The sequence below is a fragment of the Pongo abelii genome, chromosome 2 (genome assembly GCF_028885655.2).
Source record: "Pongo abelii isolate AG06213 chromosome 2, NHGRI_mPonAbe1-v2.0_pri, whole genome shotgun sequence".
Taxonomy (NCBI): domain Eukaryota; kingdom Metazoa; phylum Chordata; class Mammalia; order Primates; family Hominidae; genus Pongo; species Pongo abelii.
The window spans coordinates 17126497-17143602 of NC_085928.1; the positions used below are offsets into that span (position 1 = coordinate 17126497).

The 17106-nt window shown below is 32.7% G+C and overlaps 1 protein-coding gene across 2 annotated transcripts in view; it reads right to left on the bottom strand.

Annotated features, from left to right (window-relative positions):
* STXBP5L (syntaxin binding protein 5L) overlaps window positions 1-17106 on the bottom strand; it is a 491711-nt gene that overhangs the window by 437717 nt on the left and 36888 nt on the right. For both annotated transcript variants that reach the window (XM_024244879.3, XM_024244878.3), the window contains exon 3: window positions 678-775. In XM_024244879.3, the coding sequence (XP_024100647.3) occupies window positions 678-775 (98 nt within the window). The remainder of the gene's footprint in view (window positions 1-677; window positions 776-17106) is intronic.

A 17106-nucleotide genomic window follows, 5' to 3' on the forward strand; every position in this document is an offset into this window, starting at 1 on the left:
TCCTGGTTGTGATATTACACTATAGTTTTCTAAGATACTACAATTGGAGCAAAATAGGTGAAATAATATGGATATCTCTGTATTATTTCTTATAACTACATGTGCATCTACAATTAATTATCTCAAAATAAAAAGTTTAATTTTAAAAAACAGGATGACACTAAAGTAGAATTTGGGAGGAAATTTATAGTACTATAGGCACATATTAGAAAAGAAGAAAGTTCTCAAATTAATTAACTGTTTCCACTTTAAAAACTAGAGAAAGAAGATCAAATTAAACCCCAGGTAAGCAAAAGCAAAGAAATTTAAGTGATCAAAGCAGAATTCAATGAAATTGAATATAGAAACACAATAAAGAAGAGCAATGCACCCAAAAGTTGATTCTTTGTGAGAATCATGAGAATCAATACAATTGATAAACTTCTAGGCAGATGGATAAGGAAAAAAGAGAAGATACAAATTACAAATAATAGGAGTTAAAGAAGAGACATCAATACTGATCTCAAAGACATTAAAAATATGCCAATAAATTTGAAAATGTAGATTTTTCACAATAGTTACTCACTTCTTAAAAAATAATAAACTTTATTTGGTCATAAATATTTATCTTACCTGAATATTTAAAGAAATGTAATTGGCATTAATGTGGCAAATAATGAACGAAAATTTAAGGATACATTCGTATAGCACCTGTTCTCGTCCCAATAGCCAAGATTTTCTGAACTGGATCAAAGGCTAATGCTGTGGGCTGATGAGGAAAACCATGCCGAACTGTCTGAAAGAGAGCAAATAATACCAATAAGTCTCCAGGGAAATAAAAATTACAATCACAAGATACCATTATACAGCCACCAGAATGTCTAAAATTAGTTTAAAGGAAAAAAAAAGCTACCACCAAACATTAACACAGATGTGGAGTAACCTAAACTCATACATTGTTGATGGGAGTGTAAAATCATACAAACACTTTTTAAAAATATCTTGCAGTTTCTTACAAAACTAAATATACATTTGTCTTACAATCTAGCAATTCCACTCCTATGTATATATTCAGAAAAATTAAAAGCATATGTTCATAAAATGATTTGTATAAGTAAGACCCTACCAGCTGTATTCAAAATAGTAAAAATCTGGAAACAGCCCAGGTGTCCAACAAGACAATAAAAAAAACAAATGGTGATATGATATAATCATACAATGGAATATTACTCAACAATTAAAAGACACAAACTACTGACAGATGCAACAACACAAATGATTCTCAAAAAAAATTATGCTAAGAAGCCATACACAAAAAAGTTTATAAAATCAGAACAGTAGTTGTCTTGAAGAGTTATTGATGGGGAAGGAATATGAAGAAACTTTTTTGAGTAAAGATGTAATATTCTGTATTTTCATAGCAGTTTGGATTACACAAGCATATACATTAGTTAAAACTCATAAAATGGTACAATAAAATTTGTGATTTCTCTGCATGTAAATTATACCTCAAAAAATGTTAAGAAATTATTAGAAACAAATATTAAAATCTATTTAATGTTATGTATACGGAGGTGTTAAAGGGTAAAGTATACTGACATCTGCAACTTGAAAATGCATCCACAAAATAATATAGATAGATAGGTGGACAGATGGATAGATAGATACATGATAAGTGAATGATAACTGTCAAATATTAGTGGTAAGAATATACATATGAGTGAGTGTTCACAATATAATTCTTTCAACTTTTCTTTCTGTTCCTGCCTTATACATCTAATAAATGGCATGTATAAAAAACCTACATCATAAAAATTAGTGAAAGAATCAATGTTTTCCTTCTAAGGTTAGGAATCAAACAAGTATTTCCACTCTATCCCCCTCTATTCAATATTGTACTGAAGGTTTCCCATCTAGAGCAATTAGACAAGAAAAAGAAGTAAGACACATCCAGATAGGAAGGAAGAACTAAAACTATCTGCAAGGAACACAATTTTGTATAAATGCAATCCTAAGAAATACACTAAAAAATTATTAGAACTAATAAAGGAGCTCTGGAAGCTAAGGTTACAAAATTAACGTAAAAAAGTCAATTGTGGGCTAGGCACAGTGGCCCATGTCTGTAATATCAGCACTTTGGGAGGCCAAAGCAGGAGGATTGCTTGAGTCCAGGAGTTCAAAACCAACCTGGGCAATATTACAAGACCCCATCTCTACAAAAAAAAAGGGAAAATTCACCAGGCATGATGGCGCACACCTGCAGTCCCAGCTACTCAGGAGGCTAAGGCAGAAGGATCACTTGAGCCCAGGAGGTTGAAGCTGCAATGAGCCATGATCATGCCACTATGCCCCAGCCTGAACAACAGAACAAGACCTCATCTCAAAAAAAAAAAAAAAAAAAAAAAGTCAATTGTGAGATCTTTCAAGGCTATTGGAGCTACTGGCAAAAAATTACTGTATAGATTTCCACTGCTGCTTATTTATAATGAGTAGTTTTCCCCACTCCAAGTTTATATTTCACATCATATTTGTTCAACAGCTCTTTAAGTGAATCTATTTCAAGCATGTCTGTTAGATCCATTTCTTGTTAGAACAATGCCTGACAATTGCTTAGAAACTATATGGAAAATGGGCTGGGTGCAGTGGCTTGCACCTGTAATCCCAGCACTTTGGGAGGTCAAGGCAGGTGGATCACTTGAGCCCAGGAGTTCGATACCACCCTGGGCAAGATAGTGAGATCTTGTCCCTATTTAAAAAAAAAAAAAATTAGCTGGGCATGGTGGTGCATGCCTATAGTCCCAGATACTCTGGAGGCTGAGATGGGAGGATCACTTGAGCCTGGGAGGTTGAGGCTGCAGTAAGCCATGATCACACCACTGTACTCCAGCCTGGGTGACAGAGTAGAAAAGAAACTATGTGGAAAAAATTTTAAAAATTGTACACACCTTTATTCATTGACCAAGGATATTGTTTATTGATAAGGGCATAGGGTACTTTATATAGTTGCATGATCAAGCATCCATCAATGCCAAAAGAAGAAGAATGACATTAATTGTTGTCAGAACTATAGAAACAGTGAGTTGAAGTCACTGCTTCAAAGCGTTTTTATGAAGATAAATGTCTTGATTCATCATGTGGCAAAATCACAATTATAAATCCAGTGCTTTACCATTAGGCTATAATAAATGCTTTTATGAGGACTTGAAAGTGAAATTTTTAAAAAATAAAAAGTCAATTGTATTTCTGCATACTAATAATAAACTATTCAAAAATAAAATAAAGAACCCCATTTATAATAAGTAGAATCCAAAGGAATAAAATACATAGGAATAAAATGAACAAAAGAAGTGTAAAATTTGTACTCTGAAAACTACACAATATTATTTTAAAAATTAAAGATCTAAATAAAAGTCATCCCAGATATCTATAGATTAAACGTTAATGTGGCAATACTCTCCAAATTGATATTAAAATCAATGCAATCTCTGTCAAAATCCCAGCTGGCTTTTTTGCAAAAACTGACAAACTAATCCTAAAATTTATATAGATATCCAAGAGACTCATAATAACAAAACAATCTTGAAAGAGAACAAAGTTAGATAACTCACATTTTTCTATTTCAAAACTTATACAAACCTAAAGTAATCAAGAAAATAAGGTATTGGCATAAGGATAGACATATAGATTAATGGAACAGAAATGAGATTCCAGAAATAAATCCTCACATTTTCAGTCCATTGATTTTTGAAAAGAGTGCCAAGACAATTCATTGAGGAAAGACTAATCATTTCAGCAAATGGTGCTGTACCAACTCTATATCCACATGTAAAAGAATCAAGTTAAATCCCTTACTTATAACATATACAAAAATTAACTCAAAATGGATCATACATTTAAATATAAAAGCCAAAGCTATAAAACTCTAAGAATAAAGAAATCTGTTTAAATCTTAGTGATTTCAATCAGGTAATGTTTTTAAAATTATTTTTTAATTGACAAAAATTATAAATGTTTATGGTTAGAACATGGTGTTTTGATGTACGTCTACACTGTGGAAAGGTAGACAATGGTTTCTTAAATAAAACACCAAAAACACAAGCAATGAAACAAAAAACAGACATATTGAACTCTGTCCAAAGCAAAAACTTATGCACTATAAAGGACACCATCAAAGACAGTTAAAGAAAACAAATCTGGAGGCATCACATTATCTGACTTCAAACTATACTACAAGGCTATAGTTACCAAAACAGCATGGTACTGGTATAAAAATAGGCATGTAGACAAATGGAACAGAATAAAGAACCCAGAAATAAAGCTGAATACTTTGACAAGGTATTTGACCTTCAACAAAGCAACCAAAAATATAAGGTAGGGAAAGGACACCCTATTTAACAAATGGTGCTGGGATAATTGGCAAGCCACGTGTAGAAGAATGAAACTGGATCCTCATCTCTCACTTTATACAAAAATCACCTCAAGATGGATCAAAGTCTTAAATCTAAGACCTGAAACCATAAAAATCCTAGAAAATAACATTGGAAAAACTCTTCTAGACATTGGCTTAGGCAAAGAGTTCATGACCAAGAACCCAAAAGCAAATGTAACAAAAACAAACATAAATAAATGGGACCTAATTAAACTAAAAAGCTTCTGCACAGCAAAAGAAATAATCATCAGAGTAAATAGACAACCCACAGAATGGGAGAAAATACAAACTATGCATCTGACAAATAACTAATATCCGGAATCTACAAGAAACTCAAACAAATCAGCAAAAAATAAAAATAAAAAAATAATAATCCCATGAAAAATTGGGCAAAGGACATGAATAGACAATTCTCAAAAGAAGATATACAAATGGTCAACAACATGAAAAATGCTCAACATCACTAATTATCAAGAAAATGCAAATTAAAACCACAATGAGATACCACCTTACTCCTGCAAGACTGACCATAATTTAAAAATCAAAAAATAATAGATGTTGGCGTGGATGTGGTGAAAAGTGAACACTTTTACACTGCTGGTGGGAATATAAACTAGTACAACTCCTATGGAAAACAGTATAGATATTCCTTAAAGAGCTAAAAGTAGAACTACCATTTGATCCAGGAATCCCACCATTGGATATCTACTCAGAAGAAAAAAAAATCATTATATGAAAAAGACACATGCATATGTCTGCTTATAGCTGCACAATTTCCAATCGCAGAAAAATATGGAACCAGCCTAAATGCCCATCAACCAATGAGTGAATAAAGAGAATGTGATATATATACACCATAAAATACTACTCTGTCATAAAAAGGAATGAAATAATAGCATTTACAGAAACCTGGGTGGAGTTGGAGACCATTATTCTAAGTTAAGTAACCCAGGAATGAAAAACCAAATATCATATGTTCTCACATATAAGTAAGAGCTAACCTATGAGGACACAAAGGCATGAGAATGATATAATGGATTTTGGGGGCTCAGGAGGAAGGGTGGGAGTGGGGTGAGAGTTAAAGACTACATATTGGGTACAGTGTACACTGCTCAGGTGATGGGTGCCAAAAATCTCAGAAATTAGCACTAAAGTAGTTATCTACATAACCAAAAACCACCTGTTCCCCAAAAACTATTGAAATAAAAATGTGAAAGGATAATCCACAGAATGGGAAAATAATTTGCAAATCAAATATCTGAAAAAGAACTTAATCCAGAATACATAAAGAACCCTTAAAATTCAATAAAAAGACAAATAACCTAAATTTAAAATGGGCAAAGGATCTTAACAGACATTTATTATATAATAAATAAATAATACATATAAATGGCCAATAAACACCGAAAGATCCTCAACATCATTAGCCATTAGGGAACTGTAAATCATATCAACAAGATACAACTGTGCACCCACTAGGATAACTATAATAAAACACAGATATATTAACACATGTTGATAAAGATGTAAAGAAAATGGAGCCCTAATACATTGCTGTTAGAAATGTAAAATCATGGAGGCTCTTTGGAAAATAGAGTGGTAGTTCCTCAATATATGAAATATAGAGTTACCATATGATTCAGCAATTCTGCTCCTGGGCATAAACCCAAGAGAAATGAAAACATAAATATAAACAAAGCTCTTGTAATGTTCATAGCAGCATTATTCATAGCAGCCAAAAAGAAACAACTCAAATGTCCGCTGACTGATGAATAAATAAACAAAATGTAGTATATATACACCATAGAATACTGTTCATCGATTTTAAAAAATGAAGTACTGATATGTGCTACAACATAGATGAACCTTGAAAATGTTATGCTAACTGAAGAAGCTAGTCACATACTGTATGATTCCATTTACATGAAGTGTATAGAATAGGAAAATCTATAGAAACAGAATTTATATTAGTAGTTGCCTAGGGATGGGGGTTCAGGGTAATAGGAATTGACTGTTAATGAATACAACGTTCCTTTCTGGACTGATGGAAATGTTCTAAAATTGATCGTGGAGGTTGTTGCACAACTCTGTGAACATACCAAACACCACTGAAATGTACACTTTAAATAGGTGAATTTTATGGTGGGTGGGTTATATTTCAATTTGAAATAAAAGAATTTTTTCTTCTCAAGAACACCAAATCGTGTTATGAGACAAAGTACGCAATAAAAAGTTGAGATCAGTTGGGGTACCTAGTTGATTTCAAAAGAATCAAGGACATCAACTGGAATGATAGAGATGCAGCAGGAAAAAAGGAGCAAAGAAAATGTAGAACAGAGTTTGAAGACAACTATGTTAAGCTTAAAAAATTCTCAGTTTTAGACAAAGTCAAAAAGTGTTCTTGAAATATTATAATTTATGCTCAGTGAAGTAAGATAATGGTAGCAAAGCTAGTAAAAAATAAGTGAATTTCTTAATATCTAGCACTTCTTAATGCTACTTTGCTTTGCTTGTTTTCTTTTGTTCCACTCTCCCTTCAAAATATTACAGGAATGAAGTGAAGTGGCCAACGTATCAATAGTTACACAAATCTATCTAGACATTTGAAGCACATAAACATGTAATAGAAAGAATTGGTTACAAATATGTGGGAGGGCTAGTCATATTACCCTGAGTTAAGGAAGTTGCTACCACTTCTGAGGATGAAATACATAAACCTGTACTCAGTGCTGATATTGCAAGAGGCACTACCAGAAACAAAATGACTTTTGCTTCCCCTCTACTTTTTTAATCTGACATAAGTGCCTAATCAGAACCAAGCTACCAAAAAAATCTGAATATTTTAGTGTAGTTTTAGTTTTAGTTTTCCTAGTATAATTGGGAACACAAAGGGACCAGGATAGAACTAACAGGAGTACTTTGGCAAAGCAGAATTTATATTAGGCCTGATTGTCCAGGCTTAATACTATCATAATATTGCAAAATAGCCTCAAAACCACCTGTGACAGGGACTGTCTACTGTTCCCCAATGTCTGCATTTTTCCCTTCTTCTATACTAATAGAAGTTTTAGTTCAGCAGATAACAATCCAGTTAAATACTATATTTATCAGCCTCCATTGCAAGCTAGACCAGATCGTGAACAAAGGAAAACAGAAGAAATGATATATAATATATTCTTAGTGGTAAAGGCAAATATTCTATTTTTCTTACCTTCTGACTGATTGGAAAATAGATACAATAGCAGGAGTTAGAACAGCCATCTTAGAAGATGAGATGGAAGCCATATGTTGAGGATGGCAAAACAAGATAGAAAGATCTTGTTGGATTATTGACACCATACAATCATTGAATCAGTTCAAGGTTGCTTTTGATTGGACATATTCATAAAAGAAAGATAAATTTCTATATTGTTTAAGCCACAGTTATTATGGCCTGTTACAGTAGCCTAACCTGCATCCTAACACATACCCCAACCATTCATTTTTAAAAAGAAGTAAACATTAGATCACCAAGTTAATTTATGAGGAATGCTTCCCAGTATTGATCATCAGCCTAAAACATGAAAAAAATAAATATGGCTTTTGATTCTAAAGGCTTCTAGCGTGCTACCATATTTAATGGTTCATGCTGTGAAAGTTGCAGATACCAGAATGAAATCACTTTTTGTAGACCCAAACAAACCAGAGCTGGAAAAGTGAAAAGCATGAAGCGTTCATGCTTGCATGTCTGAGATAAAGACTGTCTCAAGGACTTTCTAAAACAACTCCAAGAGAAATTCTTTTTTCAGTACTGCTGTAATTAATATAAGATCCTCTTGAAAGAACACTTGCCCAGTAATAGCGTTTCCACCAATGAACTGATGCCAACTCTGGCTTTGAGTCTCCAAAACCAACAACCTCTATTTCCAAGCAGTTTATGTGAACTTCTCCTTTTGCCAATACCAGCTTGCCTTTACTCTCGCCTCCTCAGATGCATACGTGGCTTGGCATGGCTATGCATCTCAGTTTAAAAAAACTTTATTTCTAATTCCCAAATAAATTCAACATATTTGGACATATTTTTCATCTGATTTTTTTGGTTGACATTGCATATATATATCATATTCAAATAATACTGATATGCCAAAGCTATCATTTCTATATTTGAACACAGAACTCCTAGAAGCATTGTACCAGGTTTCACTTAATAATATTAATGTAACCATTGGAAACTACCATGTATAGAAAATAATAATAATACCTATATGTAACAGGGAATAGAATATTCCAATTATGTAGTACATTTATTTTATTTAAAAATTATTATAGGTAGAAGATTTGCCAGTAAATAGCTATGATTACCTAATATATGCTATGCCTTTTCTGATATTAGGTTACTTGTCGGGTTTTCAGTCTACAAATGTTACACTCTGGGTAAAGTGTGGATTGGGGCATATCATTCCAGATCTTGAATTCAGAAATTGTATATAAAATGACTCAAAATTTATGCAGTAAGTCATGAATCGATATAATTTGAGACAAAATATCTGTAGTAAGGAATGTGATGGACACAACATATTTTGCCACTTTGGTAAACAAAAGCCAATTATTACTGGAACTATGGAGCAACTCTCATTGTTGAGAAAAGTCCCTCAATTTCAATGATACTTGTTTTCAATAACAGCCAAATCATTTAAACCTTGAGTTTTTTAGGATTATGTGTGTATGTTCACAGCTCTTACCTAAATCTGATGTCATCTTGGGTCACTGAAAGTATTGCTGAATAATTTCCTGCTCTCTTGGATGAAAGAAAATACTAAGTAAAAGGTCTATAATGCATATGACACCATAGAGTGGCATAACGGTGATAGAAATAAGAAGTTCCCATGAAACTCCATCACATTGTGATTCAAACAAATAAAAAAGTAAGATTGTTCTGTATGCACAAGAGTGGCAAACTACCTGCTCATGTAAACTGCCACTGGTCATTGGCGACAAAAGTATTGGTGCTAGTTTCTCAGTAAGACTTACAAATCTCTTGAAATAATAAGGAAACTATCACATTCAAAGATCCAAAAGGTAGTTGATATTAAATTTTTAAAAGAATAAAGCACTAATCCACTCCCATTTTATATTTGGAAATATATATAATAGAAATGGGATATTTGTTCATTAAGTTATTAATTTTTTGAAATTTTATATCTAACCTTTTTCTTTTCTCATGCTAGTTTTATTTTTAACATAGTCTATCATGCACGTAGTTTAACAAGTCATATAATTCTATAGGACATATTAGAATAATTAAAAGTCATATGTCTCCTTCCCTCTCCCATTTCCTACTTCCCATATGCAACCACTTTTCAATCTTTTTTGCTCTTTATTTTGGTATTTTTACCTAATGTGTCTCAAAATAACATTTTTACATTGCTACTTACTGACTTTTCCAAAGGAAAAAAAAAAGGATTCTCTTTCTCACCTACCCCCGTTACACATACAAACATACTTCCCACATCCCCATCCTCTAAAAAAAATCCTAACTGTTCAGTCTCTACTAACTACTACACTTTTACTTTGCCACACAAATGTTTTTGTTCCCTGGGGCTAATTTTTTTTTTTAATTTTCTTCATTTCCTTAGTTTTTATGTGCTTATCACTAATTCAATCCCAAACTCTTCCCCCAATTGCCCTCATCTTTCAATATGTTAAACATCAGATACATATATTCAAAGAGAGAAGAGACAGAGAAAAAGAGAGAAAGCAAGACAGAGAGAAAAATAAACTATATAAGATACTAATGATCCACAATTTAAAAAAAAAAGAAGAAGAAGAAAAAAACAGTTGTTCCTGGGTCCAAGGCAGAAAAGATGGATGGGCTGCTGCAAAGGGCCACAACGGATGAAAATGCTATTTTGAATATAGTAGTAATTTCACAGGGAACTCATCATATTTTATAGTCTACATAATATCAGATTGTTTGAAGCATTATAAAGCAATTGAAGACTTATAAATATAGGTGCAAAACACTAAATAAGATACTGATAAATCAAAACCAGTGATATATCCAAACAATGATAAACCATGGCCAAACACATTTTATTCCACAAATATAAGTATAGATATTAAATATATATACCTCATACTCTATTAGTTACTAACTTATTTTATCCTTTTCCTTTCCTTAATTTAAATTTTGAGTTTTCCAGACCCTAGCCTTCAAATTCTGAGAACTTCTAACTGCTTACAAAATAAACCTTGGCAAGATACAGATACAGAAAAGCAAATGATATTCTTCATCATATAAATGTCTTTGCAAATGTTGTTTCTAAAAAGGAGTCTTACAAGACAGCTGTATTTTACAGATTGCTGCTACCTCTTGTGAATATAATCTTTAGTCTCTAAGGAATCTGTAATTCTGATTGTTTGTTTTACTTAACTTTTTCCTGTGATAATAATTTTTAATTGACATAGCATTTTCAGAAAAATATAAATATGAATTAGTTCTATTTACAAAGCCAGAAAATTATTCACACTTTTTCATGGAAGGGAAAATAAATAAAATTTAGAACATATTTCTGTTAGATTTCAACAAGAAGTTGAATAAGGATTTGTATTGACATTCTTCATTAATCAACAAATTAAAGAATAAAACCATGATTATATCATTAGGTTCTGGAAAGGCATTTGATGAAATTTAGCAGTCAATCCAGGTAAATATGTGAAATAGGATTAGAAGAAAATGACATAATGAAAATAACAAACATATGCTAAACAACAAAAAACTACAGTCATTCCCATTAAAATCAGGAATAAAACATATATATTTGCTATTCCCATTATTATTCAACTTTGTTTTATAAATTCAAGCTAATTCAGCAGGACAATAAATTGAAATAATGCATATAAATACAAGAAAATAAAAACAAATTACTAAAAATTTTTTGGAAATAAAAGAATGTGGTAAATTATCTAGGTAGAAGATTAAAACAAAAAAAAATCAGTAGCTATAACCTATGCTAGCAATAAGCAATTACCAAAAAAACAAAGAGGAGGAAATTATTATTTATATTTCTAGTTGTAAATTTGAGGTCTGTTAAATTTGTTAAAAGCCTCAGAACAAAGGTTTTATTCAGTAACATTGAATAATATATTTTCTATTATATAAAGTGGTTAGAAAGACAAAATACTTTTCACTAGCTTGGAACTTAGATTAACCTGTTTTCATAATCTTCATTAATAGTAGGATTATATTCATATATCTCAATGTTTATTGAATACTACAGAAATTACACTACCATTGTTATAATTCTATTAGAAATACAGAGCTGATGTCATCAATTTCTATTGTAGCTATGACAATAAAATCCCATCAGAATTTAGTATTCAAGAAGTAATTATTTGTTTATATATCTCAAGAATAATTTTAATATTTTGCTTTGATTGGAGCTGCTAATAAAATATCTTTTCAAAGCATCTTCAAAAACCTAATAGTCATAAAATTATTTATACACAGCGATTAAACAAATGAGGTCCTAAATGTTAGCATTTTTCACAAATAAAATATTCACCTATTTATCTTCTCAAATTCCAAGTCAAAGCCTTACTGCTACATAAAATATTTGTTAAAATGCTAAGCCAACACCACAGCTTAGGGGTTTTAAATGCTTGTGTTTAAATGCTTATAGGAGCATATGTGTACTGAATTCTCCTTGAAAATAATATTCAGCTCACTGTGGAGACATTTAATTTTTCCTTGTTTGGTTTTTCCATTTTTATTCAAAGTTATTGAAGAATGATTATGGCACTGTGGTCTCCCCATATAAGTTCTAAATTCCTTTATAAACAGACATCATGCCTTCCATTTGCTCCCTTCACTGAGCCTAGTGCTACAATTAAATATTAATAGGTAGTGTTTTCCAGTTCATTGATATGATTTGTGTATATAAGCAGTTTTTCCTTCAAAAACTATTATGTCATATTTTAAGAAAGGTAAATAATTGTAATAAAGTGTTTTGTAAATATTTAAATAAATTCTTTATCTAGAATAATGTTTAAATCAATATATAATTATCTCTGTATTCGGAGCTGTTGTCTGAACTTTCCATAGTAATGAAGGCACATTTAAAATTTTTTTAAAAAGTTCAGTAGCTTTCATTCTCACCCTTTTCCCACTGACCATCCTTGTGACTATTGTCACCATATTAAATTGAATTATATAATGCTAGGATGTTAGAATAGAATGAGCACCCACATTTGTACAATATTTTATGCAGTTATATAATTGCCAATATGTTATGCATACTAATGTATTATTAAATCTAGTGATTATTACAGATTAAAAGTAGATTATTCTTTACTACCTGTGTTTCTTCCCTACCGTATTAATTACTTGAGATCAGAGGTTCTATTGTTTAAAGCTCAAAAGCCTTATAAGCATTCAAAATACTACTTATTTTCATCAAAATTCATATATATGAGTAACTTATTCTGTAATTCACGCTGTCAATCTTACCCCAAAACTCATGATTGAGATAATGCATGTTAACATGCTTTGTAAATTGAACATATTAGGTAAGTATAAGTTTATAGTACTTAAACTTAAAAGAAAAGTGTCCTTTCAAAATACGAGAGAATCAAGTTCAAATTAAATTCATTTACCATCTCTAAACTATCTCATCATCTCTCATACTATCACTTCCTTTCATAATATTATATATATATATGTTAAAACATACCTTCAAAGAAACACATCAAATTATATATATTAACAGGCCCAATTCTTGCTATTGAAAAGTATATATACATACAAATACATAGTGACAGAGTAATACGAATACCAACACACTAATAACATGAACTAACCATGGGTATAACCCCTAAAGGATATCCAATTCTATCATCTTTATTATTCAATAAAGAACACAACACTGAAAGAACAATCTCTCATGTAGCCAGATAGTGCTCTACAAATAAATTCCACTGTTTTTTTTTTTCCACCCCTAGGACTCATTTTCATCTTCTTATGTGATTTTACCATCTGGCTCATATATTTTCTCTCTGCTCTGGACCCTCAACAGCCTCAGAGTCTTCAATATCCTTGCTTCAATTTATCATACACTTTGACCTCATCATTCTGTCCTCTCTTTCAACTCAACAAATCACCACTAATTAATATCAGCCTCAAATGAACACAGTCTTGTCATCATACACTTCTAGACTCTTAAGAACTCAAATTTGGTATTCCATTTCACGATATCTTTTATGGTCATGGCTTCCACTCCGTCTTTCTTCCTGCCCTAGTACTTCCACTTAAATTCTCCTGCTTGTCTGAAACTTTTATTTTCTTCCTAGCTACACTAGCTTCTCTCCCCAGAGTATTTAACATCTAAACACACTGCAACTTAATACTGTATCACATTTGAAAAACACAAATACATCTTTTCTTGAATCTATTTTATGTGTCTATACAGCTATCAAACAAATTTATATGAACTTAATGATCTTTCTCACTGATACATAATAAAAACGGAAATTGGCAGTCATAGAAAATAATTTGGCTTTTGGGTAAAATATAAACCACTTTTAAAGAAAATGAAAATCTTGTGAAACAAAACTACAGAAATAGAATGACATGTAAAAATATTTTGTTAGAAGTCAGGAGACATAGTTCAGTTCTCAGGTCTGTCACTGGCAATCTAACCTGGACACATTACTTAATCTCTCAGTTTCTTCATCTATAAAATAAAAGAGTGAACTAGATCATTTTAAGGTCCCCTTCCAATTCCATCTGTACTGCTAATACAAACGCTTGTACCGGAAACTATGTTAAACTTATAGACACCTGATAGGTATTTCTATATTGCTCACTAATAGTGTATTTCTTAAAAGAAAGAAGAATGGGGTTATGTTTAACATTATGTTCAATGATTGAAAAAGATTAGTTATCTAACTAATTATGGTGTTAAACTACTAAAGACGATTTGCTGTTGCTTTCGTCTGATTCCCTCATGAGCTACACACTTGCATTTCAAACAGTCCACTGAGATATCAGGTACTGTTGTTATTTCTATAAATATAAATAGCTTTTAGGTATCTGTGGGTTACCTCTTTTCCTCAGATGGTGCCTTCTTCAATTTCCAGTAGTAGACAGGGGAGGGGGAACATTTTGAGCCTCCATCATAAATAAAATAAAATCTAAATACACAATCTACTTACAGAAACAGTATTTTTGTCCCCTACCAAAGAAGTAATATAGTCCATGTCTTTCTTTCTTAGCTTATTTGTTGACAGTTGCAAAGAACTTGAAAATGACAGCTGTCCTCTTGCTACATTAGAAATAAACGAAGAAGTCTGTATGTGTACAATCCTTGCACCCAGGGCTGATATCCCTACCATTTGTTTACTACGTGATAGACACAATGAAAAACACTTTACATGGATTATATCATTTAATTTTCATTTATTTCTATAGCCCCATGAGATGGGTGGTATCATTACAAATGACGAAATTGAGGCTTACAAAGGATAATCAAGGCCAGGAGTGCTGACACAAGCCTGTAATCCCAGCACTATGGGAGGCCAAGGTGGGAGGATCACTTGAGGCTAGGAGTTGAGACCAACCTGGGCAACATAGTGAGACTCCATCTCTACAAAAAATAAAAATAAATTAGCCAGGAATGGTGTTGCGCCCGTGTAGTTCCAGCTACTTCGGAAGGATGAGGTGGGAGGATCCCTTCAACCCAGGAGTTTGACACTGCAGTGAGCTATGATCTTGCCATTGCACTCCAGCCTGGGCAACAGAGCAAGCCTCTGTCTCTAAGAAGAAAAAAGAAAAAGAAAGGCTAATCAACTGTTCAAGGTCACCAACCTAGTGAATACACGTGGTGTGACTGATAGCTTTAGAATGAGAGCTATACAGCATTTCAGTAGTTTGATGCCATCTCAACATGAAAGAACTTGATTTGCCCTATATGAATTTAAGACCAGAGACAAAAATGGCTTTCAAAAGAATTATAGCTTGGGGTAGAGTCAAGATCAACCATTGACTTAAAGGAACCACAGGATAATAACCAAATGCTTTGGATTTGGGTTGCTCAACCTGTACAACCTTTCAGTGGGACAATTTGGTCACATATATCAAAAACCTTTAAAAATGTGCTAACTCTCCCACACCACACCTATTCCAAAATTGAACATATACTTGGAAGTAAAGCTCTCCTCAATAAATGTAAAAGAACAGAAATTATAACAAACTATCTCTCAGATCACAGTGCAATCAAGCTAGAACTCAGGATTAAGAATCTCACTCAAAACCGCTCAACTACGTGGAAACTGAACAACCTGCTCCTGAATGACTACTGGGTGCATAACGAAATGAAGGCAGAAATAAAGATATTCTTTGAAACCAACGAGAACCAAGACACAACATACCAGAACCTCTGGGATGCATTCAAAGCAGTGTGTAGAGGAAAATTTATAGCACTAAATGCCCACAAGAGAAAGCAGGAAAGATCCAAACTTGACACCCTAACATCACAATTAAAAGAACTAGAAAAGCAAGAGCAAACACATTCAAAAGCTAGCAGAAGGCAAGAAATAACTAAAATCAGAGCAGAACTGAAGGAAATAGAGACACAAAAAACCCTTCAAAAAATCAATGAATCCAGGAGCTGGTTTTTTGAAAGGATCAACAAAATTGATAGACCGCTAGCAAGATTAATACAGAAAAAAAGAGAGAAGAATCAAATAGATGCAATAAAAAATGATAAAGGGGATATCACCACCGATCCCACAGAAATACAAACTACCATCAGAGAATATTACAAACACCTCTATGCAAATAAACTAGAAAATCTAGAAGAAATGGATAAATTCCTCAACACATACACCCTCCCAAGACTAAACCAGGAAGAAGTTGAATCTCTGAATAGACCAATAACAGGAGCTGAAATTGTGGCAATAATCAATAGCTTACCAACCAAAAAAAGTCCAGGACCAGATGGGTTCACAGCCGAATTCTACCAGAGGTACAAGGAGGAGCTGGTACCATTCCTTCTGAAACTATTCCAATCAATACAAAAAGAGGGAATCCTCCCTAACTCATTTTATGAGGCCAGCATCATCCTGATACCAAAGCCTGGCAGAGACACAACAAAAAAAGAGAATTTTAGATCAATATCCTTGATGTACATTGATGCAAAAATCCTCAATAAAATACTGGCAAACAGAATCCAGCAGCACATCAAAAAGCTTATCCACCATGATCAAGTGGGCTTCATCTCTGGGATGCAAGGCTGGTTCAATATACGCAAATCAATAAATGTAATCTAGCGTATAAACAGAACCAAAGACAAAAACCAAATGATTATCTCAATAGATGCAGAAAAGGCCTTTGACAAAATTCAACAACCCTTCATGCTAAAAACTCTCAATAAATTAGGTATTGATGGGACGTATCTCAAAATAATAAGAGCTATTTATGACAAACCCACAGCCAATATCATACTGAATGGGCAAAAACTGGAAGCATTCCCTTTGAAAACTGGCACAAGACAGGGATGCCCTCTCTCACCACTTCTATTCAACATAGTGTTGAAAGTTCTGGCCAGGGCAATTAGGCAGGAGAAGGAAATCAAGGGTATTCAATTAGGAAAAGAGGAAGTCAAATTGTCCCTGTTTGCAGAAGACATGATGGTATATCTAGAAAACCCCATTGTCTCAGC